Here is a 12210-nt window from a genome sequence, read left to right on the forward strand (position 1 = left end):
AGCATTACACTGCAAAAACTCAAGTATCTTAGCAAGAATATTTGTCTTATTTCTAGTCAAAATGTCATTTCTAGTCAAAACAAATCTCATTCTACTTAAAATAAGACACATCATATTAAAAGTAGCTTGTTTTTAGACACTTTTTACTTCTTTCAAGCATATTTTCACTTGGAATAAGTAGAAAAAATCTGATAGTGGAGCAAGTTTTTCTTCTTTATTACAAGCACAAAAAACTTACTTTCACTGGCAGATTTTTCTATTTATTGTGAATTTAAGTGAAAATGATCTAAAAACAAGTTAATTTTTAGGTAATGAGTCTTATTTTAAGTGGAAAGAGATTAGTTTTGACTAGAAACGAGACATTTGGACAAGAAATAAGACAGATATTCTTGGAAAGATGTTGAGTTTTTACAGTGTACTATGAGTATTAGTCAGGGTCTTACGCAGAATAAATCAGTCATACAAAGATTAGACTACTGAGGTTTTTTATGGGCCCCACTGGGCGCTGGGCCCCTAGAATTATCATCACCTTTCTCCCCTATACAACGGCCCTGTTTGTGTGTACAGTATGGAACCGGACACACACGATTCTCTCTCTCTCTCTCTCTCTCTCCGACTCTCTCTCTCTCTCTCTCTCTCTCTCTCTCTCTCACACACACACACACACATACACACACACACACATACAGTCTTGCTGTACTCAATGCAGTTATAAAAAGGCTGACATTGTTTGGACTGTAACCGGACTCCTGCTGCGATGAGCTGATCTCAGAACCAACACAACTATTCTTAGACCTTTTGTTGTGCTGACGGTCGGTGTCTGCCATCACGCTGACGACATGTGGAAGGTCAAACGTGAGTGTCTCATCGTTTTCTCTGCATGGCTCTGTGTTTTTCACTCAGGACAGTAACACACTGCTACTGTAGTTTGTCACATCTGACTGATTCAGTCTTTGTTCCGTCCACGTACAGCGATGAGACATCTATGACTGTCTGTGAACGCAACAGACCTCCATGTTATAAGATCAGGACAGGACAGGATGTCTCTTTATGATTTCACTTTGATAGTGTTTTTTTCGTTAGTTTTTTTATTTGGAGAGGACAGTGCACATGAATTAACATTTCTGTAAAAGTGCCAGTGTTAGCCAGAGGCTAGTTTTCAACTGCAGTCCTCCGGCAAGATGTTAAAAAGCCATTAAAATATACAACAGGGACACAAGGATAAATATATTAAACTGTTATCATGGATGATCAGTGATAATTAACATGTGTATGATTTGATTTTCATTTGTCAATATGAACATTTTCAGTGCAACTTGATTCTCAATTAACTTTATGTTATTAGGGCCACGGGGCAATCGTACCGAGCACTTGCCCCTACAGCTATGTGATCATAATGTCATCACACTTTTGCAAAAACAATTTATTTACTAAATGTCTGTTTATCTCAACAGATTCATTATTCCTCTGCTCTGATTCAACAAAAACTGAGAGATGAATTGTTGAATTGTTTAATAAAATTTGTTTATGTTGCAGCTCCAGTTGTGTTTCCTAAGGAGACGAGGTACCGGCCGATTTTAGAGGTAATGAGAGAGTGACACAGAAATGTGAGTTCAGTTAAAACTGAACCTGAGTCTCAGTCCTGCAGCTCTCCCTTGTTGCCTCAATGTTTTTATTTAGCTGCACCTGCAGGGGTCACTAGAGCCACACTATTAGCAAGGCACGATAAATATCAGTGCACATAATTATCAGCAAAAATACACAGATAAGTCCAATAATGGCAATTCTAAAGCCAAGTATTATTAGCTTTTAGCATGACTTTGATTTGGCTCATAATCAGTCTGTTTGATTATGAGCAAAGTTGATTTGAAACAATAACAAATGTTGATTTTGTTGAGTCATAACTGTTCTTGTTCTTGTTGTGATGACAGTAGTGATGTCAGTTATGTTATTATCTTAAGTTAGAGGCAAAGCTATAATGTTAAATTAATCTTTACTTTACTTTCTTAATCTCAGGTGTGAATATAAACTATGTTATTGGTTATCAGTATTGGTTATGCGAAGCAAGTTATTGGTAGAAAAAAAGAGTTATCCTATACATCCCTAGTGACTAACATAAACAAAATGTATCTGTGTACACTTTTTGCACTTTTGCCAGCTAATTAGACAATTAAATGTTTATGGCACCACATATCATTCATCATGTATCACTTTATTCAAGAGCAAATTAAAACAAGGCTTAAGGCCAAAGAGTAGAAAGATGGTTTCCTTCTAACAGCTCTTTCTTCTGCACCCAGAGTTTGGTTCCCCCCGACCCCATGTCTCAGTTCAACCTGAAGAGGGGTTCCCCCGACGACGAGTTTCCCGACCTTTGCAGGAACTCTACCTGGATGGGACGGATCCTCACGCCGGCCATGTACAGCCGACAGTTCAACCGCTGCACCGACAGCGGGGTCATCTTCGATGACGTCATCCGCCCAGGCCTGGAGGAACCAGGTGATGTCAAACTCATGATCTGAAGATTTTTTTTCATTACCAGTGTTACTGATGTAGATATGGATAACTGTTGTGGAGTTTTACTCATTCCATGTTTCAGATGCTTTTGATGGAGCGTTTGAATCATTTTGAGATGTTTTAGAGTTTTTAAGGGAATAAAAACCTTTGTATAGATTTAAAAGTTTGCAGTTTTTCAATTGTTTTTCTCTCCAGATTATTTTTTTTCTGGGCAAATTGAATTGTAGGCAACTGGACTTGTGTTTGTCTGGGAAGATGTTTTGCCTCTTATCCAAGGGGCTTCATCAGTTCATACGCAACAGTCTCACGAGTCCGCACTAGTTGGACAAACAAGTCTTTGTTGGTCTGTGCATCAGTCTGTTGTGTTGTGTCTCTGAAGGTGAGTGGTCGGGTCCTGTATCTGTGGGATGTGTTGCGGGCGACGCTCAGTCCTACATCCTGTTCTGCGACTTCTTCGACCGAGTCATCGAGGCGTATCACGAACACAAGGTCACCAGCCAGACGCCGGAGAGCGACTTCAACTACGACAACCTGAAGGTAGCTGGTCAGACCACTGATGCCAGGTGGATGTATGATGAACAATGTCCCTACAAAACCCCAGTTGACCTCTGGGTTGCTCTGTTCAGTCTGTGACCATGGGTGGGGCTTCCCACTGACTCATGGAAGTAACCACCTCAGTGGTCCATGCATAAAGTCTAAAGCCTATTTTATGCTTGACACGAGTATGACGAAAAATGCACACCTGGCAACAGGTGGCCATGCACCTCCAAGATTTTGAAACTTGTCGCAAGCCGCGCGAGTGTCGCTCAGTCAGTTCAAGTCACACATAGTAATTCCTCCTCCTCCATCCATGATTTTCGTGCCACCGCTATATTATATAATAATATATAACGTGGCCAATTCATGAAACTGTGATCAGGAGGTGGTGGCCTCAGTAACGGATGTCCTAGTCGTCCAGCAGGATCATAGTTGACAATGACTTTGATGTTGTGTTGCATATACAACATATGTCACGTCTGTCCGTCCTGGGTGAGGGATCCCTCCTCTGTTGCTCACCCTGAGGTTTCTCAGATTTTTCCCTGTTAAAAGGGTTTTCTATGGAGTTTTTCCTCAGTGGATGTGAGGGTCTAAGGGCAGAGGATGTTGTTATGATGCCATGTAAAGCCTTTTGAGACAAACTGTTTGTAAAAACTAGCTATACAAATAAAATTGCCTTGCCTTGCCTTGCCTTGCCTACAGGGGGGTGATGACTTGGACAGGTCGTATGCTGTGCGCTGTGAGGTCAGCGTTGTCCGGGGCGTTGACGACTTCTGTTTCCCGACACACTGCAGCCGAGGAGAGCGAAGGCAGCTCCTCACGCTGGCCAAGAAAGGTACTACACATCTGCTACTTCACCATGCAACGAGGATTGGACCAAAACGTGTATTTTGCCATATTCAAAACATGTTTTTGGATGAAATCGACATAAGACTAAATTAAGAGTCATCAACTTCTCTCTTCCTCAGCTCTGCAGCGGCTGGAGGACGAGGAGCTGCCGGGTCGACTCATCCTATTGGAGAAGATGGACGAGGAGCAGCAGAGGGACTTGAACCTGAACTATCCATCCTCCTCCCAGCTCCGCATCGGCATAGCACGCGACTGGCCGGACGCCAGGGCCGTCTGGTCAGTTCCCAACAGTTCACAGTCTTCTGGTTTGTTGTATGAACAGACAAAAGGTCACAGATGGTAGAGCAGGTCATCCAGTAACCACAGGGTTGCTGTTTTGATTCCCAGCTCCACATGTCCATGTTAAACTGTGCTTAAAGGGATATTTTGGAGCAAGTTTAGCCAATGGTGCGACTGGTTTCTATTGAAAAGACAAAAACACAACTCACCTACTCTCCTCCAGCGGCTTCCTACTAATGCAGAAGTCGATTACCAAATGCAGTAGAAAAGTAAAGAGTAGTTGTGTTTTCATCTTTTGTAATTACAAACCAGGCAAAGCTAGCAGGTGCTTGATGCCTCATATTATGGGCTGGGACCCTGTTTGTACTGTTGATGAAGTTTAGTGCTGTTCTGAACATTATTTGTGGCTATGAGTGGCTTTTTGATGGCGGTTGGCTCGTGGCTACAAAGCAGTGTTTTGCTATCCGGCTGTCTGTGCTGAAGTCAAGTCGCTACAACTAGAGAAGTTTGCAGTCAGCAAACTTCTCTGCAGGGGGGGCTGTACTCTGTCTCTGCGTTAGACCACGGGTTAAACTTACGCCGGAATATCCCTTTAAGGATGGACAAAGAAACATAAATAAGTAGAGTTGAGCATAAGTGGCAGGAAAGATACTGGAACCTGTGATTCGGTGATTCAGAAGAAAGATCTCACATGTGTTTTCCTTTCTGCAGGGCGAGTAAAGATGGCAGCCTGGTGGTCTGGGTCAACATGGATGACCACCTCAGACTGGTGTCTACACGAGAGGACACGAACATCGCCGAGGCTTTTAAATGTGTCTGCATCAACCTGCAGAAGGTCAGAAAGTGACTGTTGTAGAACATTAAAGTCCTGCAGAATGATCTTGACGCTGACCCTGTGTTTCCAGCTGGAGTTGTACTACAAGCAGCTCAGACACCCGTTCATCTGGAAGCAGCAGCTGGGATGGGTGACCAGCTCTCCGGCTGACGTGGGGACGGGTCTGAGGGTCAGCGTCCTCCTCAAACTGCAACATCTCCCCACACACAGACGCCTGGACGACGTCCTGAAGAGACTGAGGATCCGCATGGACAAAACTGGTATGGGACAAAATAATTACAACTATATGAAATATAATGTTAGGCTTTTTAATATGTGCGTGTCATCGCACAACATCATTGGAGGTTGTAGCACTTTCCAACCATCTCCTCCTCACATCACACGTCTCATTATGTAACAATATAAAGTATACTCTCCTCCTTAAGGTGTGACAACCTTAATTTTACAGCTAGTCAAACTCCAATCACAGAATGAAAAGGTCCAGCTCCAGCTCCTTTATTTTACATGAAAAGTGTGTGTGAACATGGACCAGTAGAGGGCGCCAGACATCTAACAAAAACACTGCTTAACAAGATATAACTAATAAAGTATAACATAAACAGTTATAGTCGAGCATCCTGACTGTTTGTTTGTTTGTTTCAAAGTTTTAAAACATTAGTGGACATATAGATCAATAAACATATATTATGTATATATATTATATAGTATTTCCACCATATGAATGGTCATATAACCAAACTGGAAATGAAATATTCTAATATTTAAATTTAGATTTTCAGGAACTGTTAGTCGTGACCATCCAAAACAAAAACAAAACAAAAAGGATATACAATTTTCATTTTTATTTTTTATTAAATTCCACAACATTTACATTTTAAGAGCATGTCAAAGTTAATGCTAAAAACATGTTAAAGCATGTGTGATTAATAGACATTCTGTCATATTGACCTTTGGCCGGACCAGGTACATTTCTAGATATTAATCAATTACAAGCTAAACCATCTCTGTCCCACATTATCTGAGTCATTGTCATTCATGGGTAATAAGGTTAAACTCGCATAGAGCAACAACATATGAATCTACTATTAAACATGATTAAACATTTTAATTGATTGACGGCTCTAACCTGCAACTCCAACTGACTCATATATGAGTGAACTCAAGTGTGAACATGCTGAAGTTGAGTTTAAACAGAAGCCGGCAGCTACACGTTCAAATCTACCTTTTCTATTTCCCAGAATCCTCTGCTCTGTACCTTGTGAGCAATATGGCGACCTTCGGCCTGAGCGAGGTGGTTCTGACCCAGCTGGTGGTGGACGGGGTCAAACTTCTCATCGCCATGGAGAAGAGGCTGGAGGTCAACAAGGACGTGGACGAACTTGTTCCCACACAGAAGTAGATCTGATCTGAGCTTGACGATTGGCTGGAACGAGACAGACTGACCGACCAATGAGGTGGAACCTGGTCCAGATCTGGTGGTGAATCAGTACCGGAGTCCAACAGCTGCCGGCTTCTTCTTTCAACACAACACAGACGTTCAGTCAAATTATTTTTTTGTTTGTAAATCATTCAGAATAAATTTTAATGAAAATGAAACAATTGCACAATTACTTTATTTGAAAATAAGAAAAGGGTTACTATTATTTTCAAATGTGCAAAAGAGCCATATGAATGTATATAGTCCCCTATATCTAGTTGTTTTTTTTATTTGTCAACATTGTGCTGAAGGCTGCTGCACTGATACAAGCAGAAATGTCTACAATACAAACACTGGTTCATGTTTATCTGGAGTTGTGTTGAGTAACTCGTCTTACTGGATTCTTTGGCGAGCCAGTCGTAAAATCATAAAACCATAAAAAATTTTCTGTTTTTGTAGGTAGAGTGAAGTTAAGAGGGAAAATCAAAGGCAACACAGAAAAAGAAAAAAGGTGCATGGTTAAAAATAACGTTAATAATATTTCCCCCAAAACTCCTCAAACCGACATGTCTTCAGCGGGGGCCAATGTCGTCCTTAAGGATCCAGGTTCAATGTCCAAGAGAAGTGACCATGGTCCAGGTGTATTTGTCTTTGTTGTGGAGAACATGGACACACCTCGTCCCATGTCCCGGGTGTAAACAGGAAGAAGACGAAAACCTGTTCTCCGTCCTGTCCTGTTACCCAGCAGTGACTCATTCCAGGAAATAGTCTCGTAACTGCACTGTTGGAAGACATTTTCGATGCCTCTGTGGACTCTTAGGTAATTTTTTCTTTGTTTGATACGTTCAGGTTGTCTTTAGTTGCTTCCGTCTGTGTGTCTTGATTAATCGCCTTAACAACAGTTAAGGTTTTATTAGAAAATGGTTCTGAATAATCACTAAATGATAATTCTGCTGAGGAGTCTGACTATTTACTTGAAGGTACTTGAAGGTTATTGGGTTTGATTGTACACTCTCAGTGGGGCCACACGTTCTGTTTGTTTGATTGATTGATTGATTTTTGATTGATCTATTTCTATAACTGTTTTATAAACCATAGTGTGAAACAGAGGTGAGAGGGGACAGAAATACACACTAATGTGAAATGTGTGCGTTTATGTTTGTGAGTGAACGCTTCCCTCTAGTGTTCAGAGGGAGTAACTGCAGCTCCATGTACCACTCTTCATTCATTATACTGTATAATAATAACAATAATTCAAGCTGCTTCACAGCAATGGACGCAACCAGGCAATTTTACACAAATATAGGCAATTCTGAGCAACAATAGACTAAACAGGACGACAGCAAGAACATCAGCATTATAACAGTCACTTTGCATTAGTTGAGTTTAATTGAACCATTCCCTAATCTATGGATCTTATTGGCTGGAGTTGAGACCTGGACTAAGTCATCAAGGGAAATTTCAAAAATTGTCAAAATGTCAAAAATTCTGTTATCAAGACAAAAAAAGCGAAAATACATAGTTTGCATCTTAACAGTACTGTTTACAGTGAAACATTTTCATGCACTGTAGGCTCAGTTTTTCAAATATCTCAAAAGCAGGGTGGGAACTTTGTGGAGGACGGTCTGAAGATGCAGTCGCAGAAAATTTGGTGTCAACTGAGCAAAGACTTTGGAAGGAGAAAAGTTTAATAAGTTTTACAGTTATTGAACAAAACAGAGTGATGAACTGCAAAACTGTGGCAGGTACAGGTGCTTGTATCTGAGCAAATCTGGCATGGGACTGGACCTTTGTGCAAAGTTTGTTGATTTTTCATGCATGGGATGTAGGATTTCCAAGGAAGAAGAAGAAAAAGGACAAGAACAAAAAGAATACTGGCAGAAACAATAGACCCCTAATAACTCTAGTCTAGTTGAACATTACATTGAACAATGTTACAAGTTTCGCCATAAAAACATAAAATGACAGCAGTTATAAAACAATAAAGAGCTGCTAAAGTACAAATATTAACAATGTCAAAGGAGATTAAAGGTCTTGTAGCTGCTCTGACGTGGTTTATGGTTTAATTGCTTCAGGGTGACAGAGACACCAGAGGACTGATGAGGGACACTGACCTGGTCCAGACGGCAGTGGAGAAAAAGCTCAATGGAGGAAGTTGAGTAAGTGGACCGTTGGTGGTTTTCGACTGTGTTCCCTCCCTCTTCCTCAAAGATGAGCTTATCTTTGTTTCTCTCAGCAGTGATCAAACCCACAGACCGGAGGCTGCCATGTCTGAGGAGCAGGGTGGAGCTGCAGGCGCTCCACAGTTGACCGTTACCACCGTGAGTCTCACTCATGTTTCACTTGACTTTGATTCAAGAGCAGAAGGCGACAGCTAGAGCGGAAAACACAGTTAAATTTTATTTTATTTCATATTTATTTAATCCATTCATGGATTACAGGCATAAATTACATGATTACACACAACACTATAAATGGAAAGGGGCAGGAAGAAGAAAAGTTTATGATAGCTGCCCCTTTCTATAGTAATAATTACATTATACCAAGCATTAACACAATACCACACACTATTTCAGAGAATTAAAGATGAGGAAAAATATAATAATAATTTATAGGCACTTGTTTTTTTTTGTCTTTTTTTTTAAACATCTTCTTAAACTGAGATATGCTTGTACAGCTGCCATGGCATATAGAAAAACACATTTGTTTTAAAGTTAGCCTGGCAAATAAAAGCAAGCTTTAATTTGTTAGCTTCATGTTCTGAAAATGTTCTGGTAATGCCCTGTTCTTTGTTTTAAACATTAAAGTGTTAAGATCTATTAGATCGGCCACTTTCAATAAACCTGAAGAAATAAAAAGTCTGTTAGAGGGTTTGGTTGCCTTCCTTATGAATGACTTTTACTTCTCTTTTCTGCAGCAGAAACAGAGGAGTTATATTACTCATAAAAGTGGCCTAATACTTCCACGCAATAACTAAAATATGGCATAAGTGTAAAGTATAGTATTCGTTATGTGTAAGTGTCCAAAATAAACGTAACCTTATTCAGAATAAAAATATTTTTCACCACCTTAGCTTTTACATATTCTATATGATTTTTCCATGCAGCTTGTCCTCCTCCTTATTTTAGAGGTAAATACAGAGAGTACTTGCCGAAAAACTGTCCCTGACAGGAATGCGCATCAGCGGTTTTGCATGAATTTCCCTCAATTTTATTTGTATAGCCCATTTTTACAAACAGTTTGTCTCAAAGGGCTTTACATGGCATCACAACAACATCCTCTTCCCTTAGACCCTCACATCGACTGAGGAAAAACTCCATGGAAATGGCGATATGGCAATAGGACAGTTTGCCAAAATGTTGAACTATCCCTTTAAGATCGAAGATTGAGTGTGTTACTGACCATAAAAATTCCCTGATTTCTTCAGGGGGTCATGATGCAGAAGTCTGTGAAGGAGCAGCTGCTGGGAAATTTGGAGGATTTGGGAAGAGATGATCTGGATGGCTTCAAGTGGTACCTTGAGGATGCTGAGTTACTGGATGGATTCCCAGCCATTAAAAAGTGCCACCTTGAGCATGCAAATAGACGGGAAATAACCAGTTTGATGGTTAACATGTACACTCCTGAAAAAGTGATGGAGGTGGAGACATTAATTTTGAAAAAAATGAAAAAGGGTGAGTCATAGGAAGAGGAAACATGACATACATTGTGCATTTTGCTAAAATGTATGGGATTAAATCACTGACATAAATTGTTCACGTGTAATGAGACCCGCGCACATGCAAATGAGGTCCGTAAATCTGCACGTGCAAATTGGTTTTCGAGCGCTTTCAAAGCACTGGCAAGCTATTTTGTATCCTGCATCTCTGCTCCTTGGAGCAATATTGCAGCCTGTGAAGCGAAAAATTATTAAAATACTTCGACAAAATCGCCTTGTTGTTTACAAATACTTCCAGGTAGAAAACCAGCACGTAATTTTAATTAAATTAAATTTAAAAAAAATCTTTTCTCGAGCAGGTAGCTTAGTTACAACATGCTCGTGTGCACTCAGTGGATACTTCCATTGGACTATGGACTCCTCGTTCCCAGTCGTCACTGTTCACCTGCAATCTCCCCTCGTGTCTCCTTGTTGTCCCTTTTTGTCTACTCAAGTGAGCCCCCGGCATACCCAGATGGGGATTGAACCCACACCTCCCGGGTAAGAGTCACGCACGCTTGCCAGTCACCCAAAGGGACATCCCTTTGGCCAAGTAGCCAGGGCGCATCATCAATTGGAGGCATAGTGACAGGAACCTCAACTGTCACATCTCTCCCCCTCTTTTCACAAGCACTTCCTCGTGCTTCCGCGCAGGCTGCCATACATTAGGAATCCATGGACCCACCACTAGTGCTACATGGATCCTGCCAACAGCGCCAGAATGTGGCGAGGGCTTACTGAAACTCAATATTAAAGGTGAAGGGGGGGATAACTAAAGATAACTAAAGAGGGACCAACAACACCAGAATGTGGCAAGGTGAAGAGGGCACAGGCAGGGATGTCCCTTTGGGTGACTGGCAAGCACGCATGACTCCTACCCGGGAGGTGTGGGTTCAATCCCCGCCCGGGCCCTCTTCACCTTGCCACAGTTGGAATGTCGGTATTTTTTTCTTTTTTTTAAACATCCTGCCTTTCCGACAATTCCCTAAATAGTGTATTTTTTCCCCAAAAACGATTTTGCACTGGTTGGGCTTAGGCAATGAAGAAGGAATCAGCATGTCTTAAAGAAGGGAGTCACCTGTTGAGTAATGCACATTTCCTTATATTGAAAGCCTTGTCGGGATGATGGGACGTTCGCATGTTGGAATAGCGGTATGTCAGAATGGTGGGATGTCTAAATGGTGGGATGTCGGAATGGCGGTATGTTCGAATGGTGGTATGTCTACATGGTGGGATGTCGGAATGACAGCATGCAACCAAAGAAATAGCTAATGTTTGTTCAATCACTGGTTTTATAGACTTTCCAACATCAGATTAGTCTAAATGGTGATATAGTGACGTGAAAAATGTGATTCATAACTAAACTCTTGTCTGTTCTCATTAAAATTACGTGCTGGTTTTCTACCCAGAAGTAAACAAGGCGATTCCGGCGAAGTAGCTCAAGGCTTGTGTTTCTTATTTGCGGACGTGCAGGTCTCATTACATGTGCGTGGTTGATGTCCCATAAAAATAATAGTGTCAGACATATTTGTAAAGATCTGGAGAAGAACATAAAACTCAAGCTGTATCTGTTTCACCTTACCTTTGGTAAAATATGTGGCTTTGTCACCATCTATTTCAAGACTTTTAACTTCAGAGGACAAGAATCTACCACTTTCATACTGTACATGTTGTTATTAGGTATCAAAATATTATCTATTTAAAATTCACTTTTCTTTAACAGAAAAACAGCAACAAGTTGGACCTAAAGACTCATCCATCCGTGCAGCTTCTGTCGAAGGTAGAGTTCAGTGAGTTGTCAGTAAGACACAAACTTGTGGGAGAAGAAAAGTTGAAACCACAGTTTGATGTCAGGTAAAAGCGCCAAGCTGTAGGTCTGAAAAATAAAGCATCAACAGCGAAGAACTTGAAGCTACAGTTCCATGTTAAAATGTGCAACTTTACAGCAGATGTAAACATGTTTACCGCCTAGTACAAAAACAATGATTACTTATGGTCATTCAAATTTTGTCTCAGCGTGGTAGTAGTATTATTAAAGCAATTGCTACCTTATGGTGTCACATGACACAAATTTGTACCTTC

At 40.9% G+C, this 12210-nt stretch overlaps 1 protein-coding gene and 1 long non-coding RNA gene across 2 annotated transcripts; both read left to right on the plus strand.

The window, feature by feature from the left end:
* Nucleotides 1-679: 679 nt before the first annotated feature.
* LOC146992422 (creatine kinase B-type) lies at nt 680-6597 on the plus strand. Its single transcript, XM_085786829.1, has 9 exons — nt 680-855; nt 1537-1583; nt 2298-2496; nt 2894-3051; nt 3754-3886; nt 4020-4176; nt 4891-5014; nt 5085-5274; nt 6253-6597. The coding sequence occupies exons 1-9, from the start codon at nt 840-842 to the stop codon at nt 6411-6413; spliced, it is 1185 nt and encodes a 394-aa protein (XP_085642955.1). The 5' UTR covers nt 680-839; the 3' UTR covers nt 6414-6597.
* Nucleotides 6598-8488: 1891 nt separating this feature from the next.
* Nucleotides 8489-11976, plus strand: LOC146992423 (uncharacterized). Its single transcript, XR_015036596.1, has 4 exons — nt 8489-8590; nt 8668-8752; nt 9859-10105; nt 11852-11976. It is a non-coding gene; the product is annotated as an uncharacterized LOC146992423 (long non-coding RNA).
* Nucleotides 11977-12210: the final 234 nt, after the last annotated feature.

The sequence above is a fragment of the Trachurus japonicus genome, chromosome 1 (assembly GCF_045865225.1).
Source record: "Trachurus japonicus isolate A0001 chromosome 1, Traja_1.0".
NCBI lineage: Eukaryota > Metazoa > Chordata > Actinopteri > Carangiformes > Carangidae > Trachurus > Trachurus japonicus.

What these genes read in the sequence shown, in the direction of transcription:
- LOC146992422 (XM_085786829.1), top strand. An exon ending in CCGGACGCCAGGGCCGTCTG is followed by an intron (nt 4,177 to 4,890) that starts GTCAGTTCCCAA and finishes TCCTTTCTGCAG; the next exon opens with GGCGAGTAAAGATGGCAGCC. An exon ending in GATCCGCATGGACAAAACTG is followed by an intron (nt 5,275 to 6,252) that starts GTATGGGACAAA and finishes TCTATTTCCCAG; the next exon opens with AATCCTCTGCTCTGTACCTT.